Here is a 15,548-nt window from a genome sequence, read left to right as displayed (position 1 = left end):
TAGTCCTCTCAACGTCATCCTGTCCCGTCGAAGAAGCCTGTAAGAACTACATTACCCAACATGCAACGCGGCCAGATCAGCTGAGTGGCGCTGCCCGCCAGCCTCGCAGCCGCAGCAGTTTTAAATAAAAGTGACAGTCAAAGAAAAGCTCGTTGTTACAAACGTAGACAGGGAGAAGATCTAGTGTCGGTTTGGTTTGTGTGCGTGCGCTGCAGCAGCAGCATGTCTGAATATCCGACCTTCCGGTATGGCACGTCTCGTTTTGACCAGGTACTTTCGTTTGTTTGTTTGTGCTATATATACTCAAGTATATATCAGGATATAGACTGCACATATCACGTTTTTAGTGTAACAGGCGACACTTAGCATGTTCAAGTTGGCATTAATAAGACCAGTTGGTCTGTTTGTGTCTTGGGTTTAAAGTTTCAAACCCCACTTGCAACCTTGAACGCAGCACGAGGCGCAAATGTTTGTCTTTCTTTAATGTTCTTTTAAATCAACTTCCGGGTCGCGCCAATGGCTAAAACTTAAACAAATATTAAAACTCTACACTTACTGTTCTTCCCCCCTCCCTGCGTTTAAGATATACGGTTAGTTAAGGCACGATATGAAAGCTACTACAACTATTTACTCGGGACCGTGAACGCATCGCAAGATAAGACATGCAGTGGCTCGTGTCTCAGCGGCTAAAGTTTAAAATAACTTAATAAAAACATTTTACTCATTCAATTGTCTTGATTTTGCTTGGACTTGACACGAAGGTTCAGAGGCGAAAGAGTTTAAAGTTAAAAAGAGTTCAAATACAAGTTGGAACCTTGAACGCAGCACGTTGATAACATCCAGAAGATCACCTCTTTATAATTTTATACCAAGCGATTCTGCTTCTAGCTATGGCCCAAAATTACTCTAATATCAAAACTGTAGAACTGAAGTTCTTATTTTCCATATTTCTTTGGGTCCACTTAACGCAATATAAAAGTTAAGAAGTGAACAGGTGTTTGCTAAAGTTCAAATACTTCCTGGGAGTCTTGAACGCAGCGCGAGGTACAGTAAAGTCCATTGCTCTTTAAATTAATATTAAACCAACGGCTCAAGTCTTCAAAAATCTGTGACCCATCAACTCATGTAAGCTATAGACAAATCTACAATGTCAATTATTGAAAACAAAACTGTCTGTTCAACAGGATTTACAACAGGGATTTTTTTTGTACCCTTTTTAAAAAAAAATAAAAAAATTAAGTGATGCTACAAAAATTGCCATGTAATTTGTAATTTCAGTAACTGACTAAACATTTCAAAGTAATCTGACCCGAACCTGCTGTTCAAACAAACTGACCGGTGAGATGAGGCGTAGCGAGTCATTGGGCTACTAGTTTAAACGGTTGGCTACCAGTTTTTCCTAACATCACAGCTGCTAACATATGTGACCGTGAATTTAAATAACATTATAATGAGGTCATCAACCATTTGTGTCAACGGCTGCAAAATGGCACTCGCAGTGGTGGAATATAACTAGGTACATTTATTCAAGTGCTGTACATTTGTACAAATTTCAAAGCAATAAAGACTTTCAGGAAGGATTGATAAATATTCAGATCGGACCAAAAAATTATGTACATGAGAGCGATTCTAAAACAAAGTGGAAAAATTATTTAAGCACTTCAATCACAAAAGGTACAAATATGATCAATATCACTTAAAAAAATGTAGTATTTAGTGTTTATACACAGGAAAGGTGACAAATAATAAATAGTAGGAATATTTCTAGTGGCATTGAATCTGTCAGGTCAGCTGTTAGCCAACGCTCACTTTCGTCATTTCAAAATGGTCAAGTTGAAAATGAACTCGTGAATAATAATTTAACAGATCCAGAGAAACAATTCCCTCGCTCCATTTTTTTTATTTTTTTACCAACCATCTGTATGTTCATGAAATCACAAGACTCAGCAGTGAGACACGTAACAGATTTTCTTCCAAATTAGCAGTTAGTGTAATTAAACCCGAGTTGGGGAGGAATGGGAAACGGGTGCTGCCTGCGTGGCGTGCTGCTGTAAATTCCAAAATTATTATTATTAATTATTCCTTATGCTCGGCGATGAATAAATGATCGCGAGGTGTTTCTGGAACAGTCATTAAAGAAAGTAATTGCAAATGGTGCGAGGAGATTCTGGTACTTTATAAGATGCAGATAAGAAACAGTATGTCAGAAGGTATTAATGAGGAGACGCCAACTGGTGTGTTAAACCAGCTGGTACGCTGTAATATCAGTGTTTACCCGGCGACAGCTGAAACCTCTCGCTGCTTTAAGTAAATGATCCACAATCTGATTTTTATTTGAGCAGATGTAAGACTTTTTATTTTTTTTTCCTGTGTAGAGCTTTTCCATCCCAGCTCAAATTTCTGCAGTGATTAAAATTACACATTTTTGAAGACAGCTCTTGTCTTGACTGGTAACGGTCTACAGATGGAAAATAATAATAGTTAAGTAATGTGAATATAAATGTTTTAATCATCATGAATTTTCTTCTTCTCTCAGGACACGTTTTCTGGTCGGTTCCGACACTTCCTGGATGTGATTGACCCCAGCACCCTCTTTGTGACAGAGGTACACGAGCTTCATTATTAATAATAACATGGATCTTAACCATCTTTTAATCTGTGTTGAATAGGTTCCTTCTGCAGTATCACTGAAATTAATTCCAGCTCCTTTATATATTACATTATGCTAATAACTGAGCACACAGCCTTGGAACAGAGCCATTCTCAACAGCATGTTGTGTGGCTCGCTTTAATGAGGATTCTGATTGAATTGTATTAATTTGTGTCTATTTATAAATACATGTTAGATTGTTTTAATCTTTTGTTTTGTATATTGAGGAAATTGAGTTACATTGACGGAAGAACCTGCACTGTTTCCGTTGGAGTTGTAATTTTCTTTCTTTTAGTTAATCATAGTTTGTCGTGTAACTAGTTTGTTGTTTAACTAGCTAAAATTCAAATATTTAGTTATCTTTTTATTTTGGTGTGACTATGTTTTCCAAGGGTTACTCCCTGAAGAAAATATTCAGTCCCACATTTCAATTTTTATGATATGATCTTTATTTAACGTGCGTTTACCACAGTCTCAGACAAAATGGCTGTGCATTAATGTTACATGATGGAACATTGTAGAGATTTATTGAAGGAAGTAAAACACAACTCATAAATCACTAAATAAGACTCATTTATTGGGATTCTCTGTGACTGGGAACAAGGCTGTGACCTTTTGGTTTTCAGTTTATTCTCTCTAAATGCTGGAATTGCTCTGCCCATCATAACATCTCCCCCTCGGCCCTGGTTGTCTCGTGGAGTCTCCGGTGCTGTGGTTCTCTGGGTAATGAAGCTGTTAGCAGGCTCTTTGGTGACAGTAATAGTGGGAGAAGCTCCTGGGATGTGATGAGGTGTGGACAAGTGGGGCAGCTGTGACGGGTGGAGGGAGTGTAACACACACACACACACACACACACACACACTTGCACACACTTGCACACACACATTTTGCACCCTACTGGGCCAGGCTTAGCCTCAACTTGCCCCTAATGAAGAAACAAGGATGGACGTGATTTTGCGCGCGCACACACACACACACACACACACGCACACGCACGCAGATAGTTGGCCAGCTCATTAGAACAAATTGGGCCACATGACCTTGTACTTTGCTCAACATTAGACAATGATAACGCCGCAGAAAGCTGCTCATTAGCTTTTTTTAAGCAAACTCATTTGTCAACGGAAGATCAGCATGAAAGTTTGAGCGAAACACAATTACCGCCCGTTGAGCCACGTGGCTTCAATAGTGGCAGAGAGAAAAAGAATCTCTCCTCCACAAGAAAACTGTCCTGACCTGAAGTTTTTGATTCATCTTTTCTTTTCTTTTTTGTCAATTCAGAAACGACTTCAGGAGAGTGTCGAGCTGCTGGACTGTTTCAAACGAGGAGCTCTGCCTCCAGGAGTGACAGACGCTCAGGTAAAGACTAACTTGAGCTGAGTCTTAGGCATTAGTGTCACGAGTCAAAAAAGCAAGGATGTGAAACACGCATGTATGCGTATCTACAAAAAGAGAACGTACTCTACGTATTCGGAACGGTGTACAATTGCACCGTCTCTTCTTCGATAAACCAATGACTAAAAAAAGGCTTAAGTTTTTACTTCTTTTTTTAATTTCTTTGCAACTTTTCTTTTTTAAATCTCTACAGCTTTGGAAAGCTCAGAAAATAAAGCAGGTAAGATGTGTTTGTCTTCATTTCACTTTCCCTTTCAATCACACACACACACACACACACACCCACACGCACACACACACACACACACACACACACACCGAGATCACTATCTTTACCATTTCTGCTTGTTGTGGCAAGATGTCAGTGAGGGGGCAAACAAAACTGACCCGATCTTTGCACCTCATCTACAAACATACAACAAAGTAAACTGAAATTCGGAGACGCAGCTTTGGAAACACTCTTTACTGGTGAAGTAAATAGATTTGGAGAAGAAAAAAAGGAAATACATTTCTTTTTTCTGAATATGACGTGAATTCTCAGGAGCGAGTTGAAAGGTTCACTGTGTTGACTTAACATTTCTCAAAAGCCTTCTGGGAAATGTGACGTCCCAGTTCACACATTGCAGGAACCTAAAACAATCCACAGTTGAGTTGAGTGACAATCCTTTGATCGTGTTTAATTCATGTGTATCATGTATTTAGTTTCACTTTTCATAGACGATACATTTACTCCCGCGGCTCTTCGCCTCACATCAAAACTCCTCCTGATCCATTTCGACCTCACTAACCCCAAATCATTCTGTTCTCATTATCCTCTGAATCACTAATGCGCTTATTACAGGCCATCATCCACCCTGACACGGGGGAGAAGATCCTCATGCCCTTTCGGATGTCGGGTACGGTTGCCTGGTGTGGAAGCCTCCGCTGAAGTGGGAGCTCGGGGGGCTTGTTATGTGGTCCAACATGGCGGCGGCGTTCACCCTGGGAACTGTCGCGGCGCCGCGGGGCTCTTCGGGTTGTCTCGGGCCTGTAAAAGGTCAAACTCAGCTGGGCGCTGATTAGAAGCTCTCTCTCTCCCGCGGTGACGGAGAAGTTCTGTCGAAGCAAACACAAGTATTTTGGGGGTCCAGTCTCAAAAGGGCTCACCTTTCACACAAAGACGGATGCGATTAACTTCTTTCGACCAACACGGAGAACATGTGTAAGACACGTTGTATGTAGCCGTAAAACACGGAGCACAGACGTACAGACCAACGCAGTAGCTGAGGGAAACAGAACTTTTACAACTCTGCAAATGTAGAGGGATTTATAGGGAAAACTACTTTACAAAGGTTAGAAATACGAGATATTAGAAATCATAGTTTAGCATGAAAAACCTATTATAGAATTATGAGTGTAAGATGGTGACGGTGATAACACACTGTCTTTTTTTTTGACAGGTTTCATCCCATTCGGCACACCGGTGGTAAGACTCTTTCTGTGCATACATAATTGAAAACGCAAATCCAGTCATCATATTACTGAAGCTATTGTCCAAAATGTCTTCCCACATATCTCATATTGTTTGCTGACATAAACGTATCTTTCCTAAATCATGATTCTCTATCTAATATAAAATGTTATTTTTGATAATCTGTGTTTACTTTTGTTTTCATTTTCTAAAGTTTTCTTTTTTTATTATCTTCGTGCAGGTTGTTGGCCTCCTCCTCCCAAATCAAACATTGGCGTCAACAATCTTCTGGCAGGTAAAATACTTGCATCTGGACCCAGGAAAAACCATAACATTATTAAGACACGTCTTCAATTTGATTCAATTGATTTATCTATAATCAACAGCTCATGTAAAACTTCCAGGTTTCACCAGTAGCCCTGGCAAGACGCTCTCAAACCAGTGAAGTGACAGGGTGGGAAATTCAAACACAATGGTAGTAAGATGCCGAAGTGACAACCATAGCAATAAAATAAGCATTCTGAGGATTGTACCACAATGTGAAGCATTGACGCATTGATCAAACGGTAACATCCGCATTTGATCCACTTGGCAATGTGTTGTGTTCATATCGTATATTGGCATGTGTGAGATTTTGATGATAATCAGTTGTTAAGCTGTAGGTTTCACAGAAAGTCTGGTTTAATTTAGATTCATCAATAGAAATACTGCAGGTGAGATAAAGAGATAAGACACCAGACTAAACTCACAGTTTGGTGGTTTCATTCACTTGAGGAAGCTGAGGGATAAAAACTAGTAAGTGAACCTTGAATTCACTCGATACAGATTTGAAGGCCGAGATCACCAATAAACCTCATTTTTGAAGTCTCAGAAAAATGCTAAATATAGTCATACAGATTAATACATCACTGACACGTGTATCAGCACATCTACTAACGAGCTCATCTTCTTTTGACTTCCTCCGCTTTTCAACAGTGGCTAAACCAGAGTCACAACGCCTGCGTCAACTTCTCTAACCGCAACGCCTCCAAGGTAACAACAACCTCCCGGGCAGATACCACGTGTGTTATCGGTTGTCTGTTGCTGAGCCGTATGCACTGTTGTCATGTTGTTTCTCTTTTCCACTCTCACTTTCAGCCGGCCCCCGCTTCCAAATTCGTCCAGGGATACCTCGGAGCGGTGACGAGCGCGGTCTCCATCGCTGTGAGTCCGTCGTGGTTTGATGTGTGTGTGTGTGTGTATATATATATATATATATATACACACACTGTATTTAGCGAAATTTAAGAGAGGCTGAATCAATTTTTGAATACCAGCCTTTTAAAAATGACCAGTTGATATCAGTGTTTTCTTACCTTTATGTCATCAAAGGCTCATGTCTAAAGAGTGTAATAAGCGTTCCCACACGCGCCTGACATGGGGCTCAAACCGAGCCAATTACTGGCCCGGCTGGGAGCTCGTCCCGCTGCTGCTCTCAGGCCCGACAATGGAAATAGCCAGAGGGGAGAAAAAAAAAAACTAAAAAACACGGGGGTGTCTGGAGGGCGGAACGACAAGCCGGGAGGGGGGCAGGAGCTCTCCAATTAAACGTCTGCTCCGGTGACGAACCCCTGCCACGCTGGGGGAGAGCTGGAGGCTGCAGGAGCATGGTGGTGTTTTATCAAAGGGCACATAGCCCCATGATTGCCCCCCTGTGAGTTGACACATAGGGAAGTCACTTATTTCAGTGTTAATGCACCGAAAACGGTTATTTATGTACTAAAACCGTGTTTTCGTGGTTTCTGAACCATCAATTTACTCAAATGGTTATTCAAAATATTAGGTCTGATATGTCTGCGTCATGTGCGTGTGTTTTTTTTTTTTTGTTTTTTTGAGGTGGGGTTGAACGTGTTGATCCAGAGAGCAAACCGCTTCAGCCCGACAACCAGGCTGTTGGTGCAGAGGTTCATCCCCTTCCCAGCAGTGGGTGAGTTCAAAAAGCTCATCAGACCGAGACTTTGAACCGTAGCCCCCAGTTCACGTCGTGGATGTGGTCTCGTCTTGGAACCAACTCGCCAAAGTGGAATGACTAGTCACTGCAGACTTGATATAAACCTCCAAAATGGGATTTTCGGATTTTAGTGTAAATTAAAGCTGTCTCTCAAAACGTGAACTTTTCCTGCCAGCGCCCTCGTCAAATACCAGGGGACACCAACGTGTCAATTATATGGTGACACGTGATTTAAAAATGTTATGCCTGTTTTCATGATGCTTGTTCTCTATTCATAATGTCCAAAATAAAAAAATTAATACTTCAGAAATATAACAAAGATAAATGTAGTGTCTACCTATAGAACTGCTCTGATCCTTATGAATCTCTGCATGAGAGCCAAGCACAGCCGAGCGGCTTGTTTCATCCGGCTCCTCGCGGCCGGTCCTCCTCTTTCTTTTTTTTTTTTTTCAAGCTCACTTTCTCAAAACGTGTGTGGAGCCACAAAGCTGATTTTCATGCCACTCGCTCGCAAACACACAGTCACACCCAGGGGTATAGACCCATGTCCCAGAATGCCCCAGGCTGCTGGCTCATAATTAAATGTTTGCCCCCCCCCCCCGTACCACGACGGCTCTCTCTAATTAAATCAACAGGTTCCTACAGTGCAGCCTTTGCCTGGTAATTGGCTGCTTGTTAGAACTCTGCTGCCGCAAACAAATTGGATAATTACTCCTAAAGTGGCGTCTATGTCAGGGCCTCATTTACCTTGATTTCTGTTCTGTTCATTGTTGTTGCTGCAGTTGTTTTGGTAGCCCCGTATAAAAGGTAATTAAAATGGCTAATTGAAGCGAGTGAAAGCAAAGTGCTGTTTTCGAATTTTTCCCCCGCTTCATTTTGTTTGCTTACTTAAGGCTAGATTTATTTGTAATAACCTAATCAAGCAGCAGCCTGTCATTCATTTTGGATTATTAAGACCCTAACGGAGGGGAAAGGCCACTGCCGGCAGAATATTTATGGGGACAATTAATTTGTTGTCTTCTGTAAAGTGTTTGTCATTATTTGAGATATTTAGGAAGTAATTATGTGAAAAGTTCTCGGGACAACTAGGTATTAGATACCAGTTGTAATATACATAAATGTAATTATTTCAATAATTACAAACTACAGCCACACAATTTCAGCGTGGAGCTGTGCAGAGTTTACAATAATTACTTTCATGCCTTTATTCATTTAATTGGAAACGGGTGTTTTAAAATATGACGTCTTTTATAGTTTTTGTTATTCTCGTCTAAAATTCTCTCCCTCTATTAATTGCTCTGCTGAAAAAGGAATAGAATCTTGTAGGTAAAAAAGAGCTGTTTGCTCAGTCAATTGAATTCCCTTCACAAAGCGAACCCCCCGCAGCCCAGAGGGAAGATAAGTCCGAACGCTGTTGTCTTAAATTAAAAAGGCTCGCGGCGCCACCACTAAACTCTCTAAAACGAGTTTTCCTTATTCCTATTAAGAGTCGGGGAGAAAGGATCGTCTGTATTAACATACATTTGTGTTCATTTTGTGAATAAATCAAAGGGGAGCGACACTTGCTTTGTTTGTTGACCCATCAGTCACCTTGGTTACAGATTCCAGTCACACAGGCCTCGGCCACAAATGGACCAAATTTGGTCCGACCAAAAGAAGGTGGTCTCTGTCAGGATCCAACTGAACCGTGGTTCGGTTCGTTAGTCGTTTGAAAACAACGACCTACGTCTCCTCAATCCTTCCATAAAATTCCAGTTCAATCGGCCTGATGAATCATTTGAATTGCCACCGCCGTGATCTAAGACCTCAACACCCTCCTGCCCCGGCTGCACGCGCTGCCCGACATTGCACCCGGGCCAGAGGGTGAAGAGACAATGTGCTCATTTGCGAAATAATAGAATATTATGCCAGTCATAGTTAAGTTCTCTCCTCTCTGTGCAGCGAGTGCAAACGTCTGTAACGTGGTGCTCATGAGACACTCGGAGCTGTCGGAGGGCATCAGCGTGCTCGACGACAACGGCGACGCGGTGGGGACGTCCAGAGCAGCTGCCAGGCATGTAGGTGGAGTTGCTGCTGTAAACTAATCGTGCGCTATCACTGCAATGTGTCCAGCTACAGTAATGTAAAAAAGAAGGTGTTAATTCCACAACTAAGTATGAACATAAGTGAAATATTTGTCTTTATGATTTTTTTACACAGGCACTTCTAGAGACGGCCCTGACCAGAGTGGTGCTGCCCATGCCGATCCTATTGCTGCCTCCCGTGATCATGTCCATGCTGGAAAAGTAAGAATCTCTTCATCCTTTAATATTAACCAGTAACATTTTTTTTTTCTAAACTGATTCAGCTGCGTAAGACTTTAGATTTTAAAACCGAGAAACTGAATTGGCAGTCCGATGATATAAGCTTATTAAATTGGTGGTCGGCTGATGATTATGAAAAAAATCTGATAATGATAATGTCAAAAAGATGTTTTTGATTCTTAGAAACATTACGTAGTTTGTACCAGTGAGTTCTGGTGTACTATGAAATGGGCTTATTCAGTCAATATCTTGATCCTTGTAAAATATATATATATATTTTTTTTAATACACTTTTTTCTTGGTGTTTGCCTGAAAAAGTTATTTTCATTCTGGATATAAATGAAATACTGTAGAGGGGTTTGGGGGTGAGCTGCCGGTACTCGAGGTTATAAAGCTTTATTGATAGTAGACGACCACACTTACACATGTCGTAGTCTTTTGTTCATCCTCGACATTTTGCTCCGATCTACAGTTGTTTGTTGTTATGAAAAAATGACCGAGGCAGTTTTTGACATCTTTCCTGTTCCTGAAATATTAACCCTGAGTTGCTGCTGAAGGAGTTTTAGTTTCTACAGGTGGCTTCCCTTTTCTTTATCCATGAAGCTGTTGTGACACTACTTATTTTTCTCTCTCTTTTAAATACTAATAGTGCTGCTGCTGCTGTAGCACTTGATTTGCCCGTGAGGATGTTTCATCAGGAAAAAGAGACCCGGCCCCCAGTGTTTGTAAAACAAATGGTTTCAGCAACTCTGTCATTATCAATTTCATAAAGTAGTTTTATTTATTTTATTATTTTTTCACTTTAAAAAGTTAATTGTGGCTTTAATGACAGCGATTAACGTGGCATTCAGACTAATTCACAAATGCAAATGTCTCCTAATGAGATGACAATTAGCAAATTAATAATAACCCTGTCTGAAAATATGAACATCTCAACATCCCAGACTCCGTCTGTCCTCGGAGCTGCTGTTGTTTTCTAGGCCCACGCGCTCGGTGAACCTTCCCCCGCCACTGAGCTTCAGCGTTGTGCGTTATTGGTCTGTAATGACGTCGTAATGATGCGGCGTTGTTTAACGCGGACGTCCCGTGATGGATGGGCCCGACTGCGCCGAGGAATGCGGCCATCTTTGTTAAGTACCCGGACAGGCGCTCGTCGCGACCGCTGCGAGTGCACGCAGGCTCAGGCGGGCGAGGCCACCTGCCCAGGTGTGTTTGGGATTCCTGGCAGCTGAAGGAGAGAGTGTGTGTGAGAGAGAGAGAGAGTGTGTGTGAGAGAGAGAGAGAGTGTGTGTGTGTGAGAGAGAGAGAGAGAGAGAGAGAGAGAGAGAGAGAGAGAGAGAGAGAGAGAGAGAGAGAGAGAGAGAGAGAGAGAGAGAGAGAGAGAGAGAGAGAGAGAGAGAGAGAGAGAGAGAGAGAGAGAGAGAGAGAGAGAGAGAGAGAGAGAGGTGAGTTGTGCTCCGGTGTGTCAGCTCGCCTTCACTGGCTCTCAATAGAGCGAGAACAAGGGGAGCGGGACGGGCCCCCCGGGCGGCCCCCCAATGATAGATGACACTGCTGAGAGCAGGTTCAGAGCCGTGACAGCAGGTTCTGTCCTTTCATGTGCTTCAGGAGCGGCGAGAGGTTTCAGACCCACGAGTTGGACTGAAAACATCCATTGTCTGCAGCTTCCTCTGCCTGCAAGTGAGAGTGTCCGTTCGAAAGGAATAGTTTGACATCTTGAGAAAATGTTCTCCGATCAGATGAGACCAACGACACCACTCTTAATATCTGTATGTCTATAAACCATGTGTTTGTATATATACCTGAAGCCAGAGGATGTTGGCCTGACTAAAGCTTCTTTCTCGAGCCGCAACAGTTGATCGGCTGATAAATTCATCGCCAACTAATTTGATAATCGATTAATCGGTTCAAGTATTTTTTTATGAAAAAAAAGGAAAAATTCTTTGATTTCAGCTTCTTTAATGTGAATATTTTCTGGTTTCTTTGCTCCTCTGTGACAGTTAAACTAAAGAGCGTTGGTGTGTGGACAAAACGAAACATCCTCTTGGGATTTTGGGAAACACAATCTGCATTTTTCACCATTTTATGACATTTTATGGACCAAACAACTAATCGATTCATAGAGAAAATAATCCTTAGTTGCAAGGCCTACTTCTTTCAGTCATGATCCAAAGAAAGTATGTGAGATGTTACATGTTCTTGGTGACAGAGTGATGCAGTCAAAGGTTCATGTGAACGCTTAAACCTGAGTCAGACCTCCGGCCACTATCCAAGTCATTCAGTGCGTGGGACCGCAGCACGTACGGCATGAAATTGTCATTATTTTGAGATAAAAATCAAGTTTTTCCGCTTGATTTTTAAGGTTTTCAAACTTCCGCGTGGCGTCAAACCTTCCCTCCCTCGTAACATCTCACCTTGCATACCTCACTACTCTACTCCTCCCTTTGTAATCCAGTTGTGTGTGTGTGTGTGTGTGTGTGTGTGTGTGTGTGTGTGTGTGTGTGTGTGTGTGTGTGTGTGTGTGTGTGTGTGTGTGTGTGTGTGTGTGTGTGTGTGTGTGTGTGTGTGTGTGTGTGTGTGTGTGTGTGTGTGTGTGTGTCGCCTAATTAAACCATGGCAGCCATATGTGTTAATGAGCTCCCTCATTAGGCAGTAGCTCTCCTCGTTAGGCGGAGAGGCGTCGCTGGTGGAGGAGACGGCGGAGCGGCTCGTTCTCAGGCTCCTGCTGAGTTCGCTGTCCCACACACTGAAGAGGGGATTATCCTCACGGAGAGGCCGGCGAGGAGGGAGGAGAAACATGGGCTGAGACCAGGAAATGTATTTCTGGAAATATGAAAAACCCTTCTTCTAATAGAGAAAACTGATTTGTTTTTTGTTTTTAAATTGCCATGTTTTTGATGGGAGGTTATTAGGGATTATACAGACCAATGAGTTATTTTACCAAATTCAACACAAATGACAATAAAAAGCAGAACTTCTCTCCCCCCTTTAAAAAGTAAATATTAAATATCAAACCTGGGGTTTTCCGGTGTTCAGACGGTTTAGACTTACGATGGTTACAAAAATCCTTTGCAACAGACTCGGCTGAATTTCTGTTGAGTTCCTGGGTACAGTTTTGTTTTACAGTGTAATAGTATGTTTTTTTGAAAAGTTGATAGTTCTTAATGGGTTCTCATTAGATTAAAGTTCATAAAGAGATGTTGTTAAATCCGCCGTGAAATATAGATTTAGTTTTAGTAATAAAATCGCCAAATTAACTTCATATAGCACTTTGTAATCCCCACGACATTTTGCAGTTCAGCACTTATCTACCTAATTTCAGACTGTGGGCTGTGAAGACATGTAACTACAGGAGTACCATATTAAAGTATTTATATTTCTGCAAAAATCATTTTGAACCAGAGGTTTCACTTTTAGATGTCAATATTCATAATTTTATCTCTAAACTGTTATTTCTGCTTGTGACCATAACGTTTACTGGTTGAATTGCTCGTGTTCCCCTTTTTTCAAAATAGCTTTGTTATTTAACTTTTTTTTTATTATAGTAAATGGTTCCGTTTTTCGGAGATGGCCGTGTCCCTTGATGCCTAATGTTATAGTTCCACTATGTCCTAAATAGTTCTGAGGTTTCAATGTGCGTCTGGGATCCTGTTCTCTTTGTAAAACTGTGTTGTGTTAATGTACTTTTTTAATGTTTTCTCAGATTGTTGCACATTTTTCTCGGTACCGCCCACTGCACCAACCACCCGTCTATCCTGTACATGCACTTTAAAGGTGAAAGGTTGTTGTTTTTCTGTCCTCTGTGTCCCACCAGGCTTCCTCTGCTGCAGAGACAGCGGAGGCTGGTCCTTCCCATCCACTCTCTGGTGTGTCTCGCTGCCTTCGGCCTGGCCCTGCCCCTCGCCATCAGCCTCTTCCCACAGATGTCCCAGGTACATCGTCCTGAGAAAACCTCCCTCTCCATCCTCGCCCACGTATTTTTACCACGCCGATGCAGTCCGATAAGATAACCATTTAACGTCCTATCTGCTCAAACCAAGCGCTCCTTTTGTTCCTTTGTGGGCTTTTTTACCTCTTGAAATTCTGACTGCTTCGCTCAGATCTGCCACGACTCCGCTCCAGTGACTGATGTTGATGACCGCAGTCCTCCTGACCTCTTAAATGTTTCCCATTGAGCTTCACGGACGCTCTCTCCTAATGAGGCGTAGCCCTCTGAGACACACACAAGCTGCCCTGTCGTGATCTGCCCCGATCCGCTGCCGCACTTCGTTCACCGATGCCGTCCAAGGCTGAGGTCTAACTTTGGCCTCGTCGTGTCACTCCACTCATTGAACGCGTGTGGCGCGATAACATTATCTCCCTTTTTTGTCGTCTCTCCGCCAAATGACTTGCTGACACCAGCCAAGCGGCGCTGGCTTTAAAATGTTTAGGATTTAATTACCGCTGGAAACAGCTCCGACAGCCATATGGCAAAAAATCCTCAGACATATGTGCCGCCAACGGTCCTGTGAAAAGCTGCCTCCCGTTCCGCAGAGGGGCCTGTTTTTCTCTCAAGTCCCTTTTTGCACTTTCGCAAGGAAAGCAGCTGAGAAAAAAAGAGAAGGAAAAAAAAAAACCCTCTCCAAAAAGCAACATGAATGCCCCGGCTCCCCTGGACCCCCCGCCTACTCAATTTGTCCCACTTCCCCATTTCACACCTACCAAGATGTCTGATTAGGATTCTGCCTCCAACTCCGACAGCCATCTGTCTCTGGTTCAAATATTAGGAGATGCGAACCTCAAATTAGACTTTAATCTGCCAAATTGGCTCCTTTTGCACATTAGCCGTAAATACAGAACATTTTAAGACTTTTAAACAATAATTTACGTTACGAATGGAACACGTTTCAAATGTTTTTCAGTAGCGGTTCTTGTGGATGTATGTATCCTACACACTATGTAAACTTGTTATATCTGTCCGCTTGTGCCAAGTGTTTCCTCTTGCACCGTTTACCCTTTTTTTTTTTTTTTAATAGTTTTTTTGTTCTTTCCCACAGATCAGCGTGAATCGCCTGGAGCCGGAGATCGCCATGGCAACAGATTGCGAGATTGTGACATACAATAAAGGCCTGTGAGGCATCTCTGCAGCCCGACGCATCGTCGGAGATGGGACGCGGAGGATTTAGCATACGTTTACACGGAACCGCAGCTCATGCTGGGAATACATGTTAATTAGGCAACAGCACACGGATGGCATATTGTGATATTGAAACGTATACAACATGGCAACTATTGGAATATTGTCATGGCTTTTAAGTGGTCAAATATTTACGACGACTGGTAGACTCGATCTAGACGTTTACGTTATCAGCAGGGGGGGGGGGGGGTAACAGCCTCAGGTGGACTAGCCGAGTTAACTCACAAGCTTGTCATGCCTTTTATTTGCAGACCCATATCTAGAGATTAATTTTAGTAAGTTAACCGGCAGCAGGACATGTGTAAATTATTGTAATTGTGGCTTGGGTTGTTTTGTGTGTAAATACTGTGAATGAAATCAGGATAAATGACTCGAATGTATTTTGTTTTGTGAACTGTTTTAGGAATTCAGGGGTTTCCAACCTTATTATGAACAAACACTGTCTCTGATATTTAATGGGAAACAATGTTAGAGGCCTGAAAGGCTCAAACTTTGATGAAACATAGAAATAAAGTTAAGATATTAGAAACATAACTTTAGGGACTGTTCCTGGATCCAACGTTATCATATTTTAGCTGGATATC

At 42.1% G+C, this 15,548-nt stretch overlaps 1 protein-coding gene across 1 annotated transcript; it reads left to right on the top strand.

The window, feature by feature from the left end:
• The first annotated feature begins 61 nt into the window (after positions 1-61).
• sfxn5a (sideroflexin 5a) lies at positions 62-15,344 on the top strand. Its single transcript, XM_035609695.2, has 14 exons — positions 62-270; positions 2,537-2,605; positions 3,932-4,009; positions 4,239-4,265; positions 4,887-4,941; positions 5,485-5,510; positions 5,737-5,790; positions 6,471-6,527; positions 6,633-6,698; positions 7,371-7,461; positions 9,427-9,542; positions 9,685-9,770; positions 13,603-13,720; positions 14,825-15,344. Exons 1-14 carry the CDS (start codon positions 223-225, stop codon positions 14,900-14,902), a joined length of 969 nt encoding a protein of 322 aa, XP_035465588.2. The 5' UTR covers positions 62-222; the 3' UTR covers positions 14,903-15,344.
• Positions 15,345-15,548: the final 204 nt, after the last annotated feature.

This window comes from Scophthalmus maximus, chromosome 15 (genome assembly GCF_022379125.1).
Source record: "Scophthalmus maximus strain ysfricsl-2021 chromosome 15, ASM2237912v1, whole genome shotgun sequence".
NCBI lineage: Eukaryota > Metazoa > Chordata > Actinopteri > Pleuronectiformes > Scophthalmidae > Scophthalmus > Scophthalmus maximus.
This window is presented reverse-complemented; position numbering and strand designations above follow the sequence as displayed.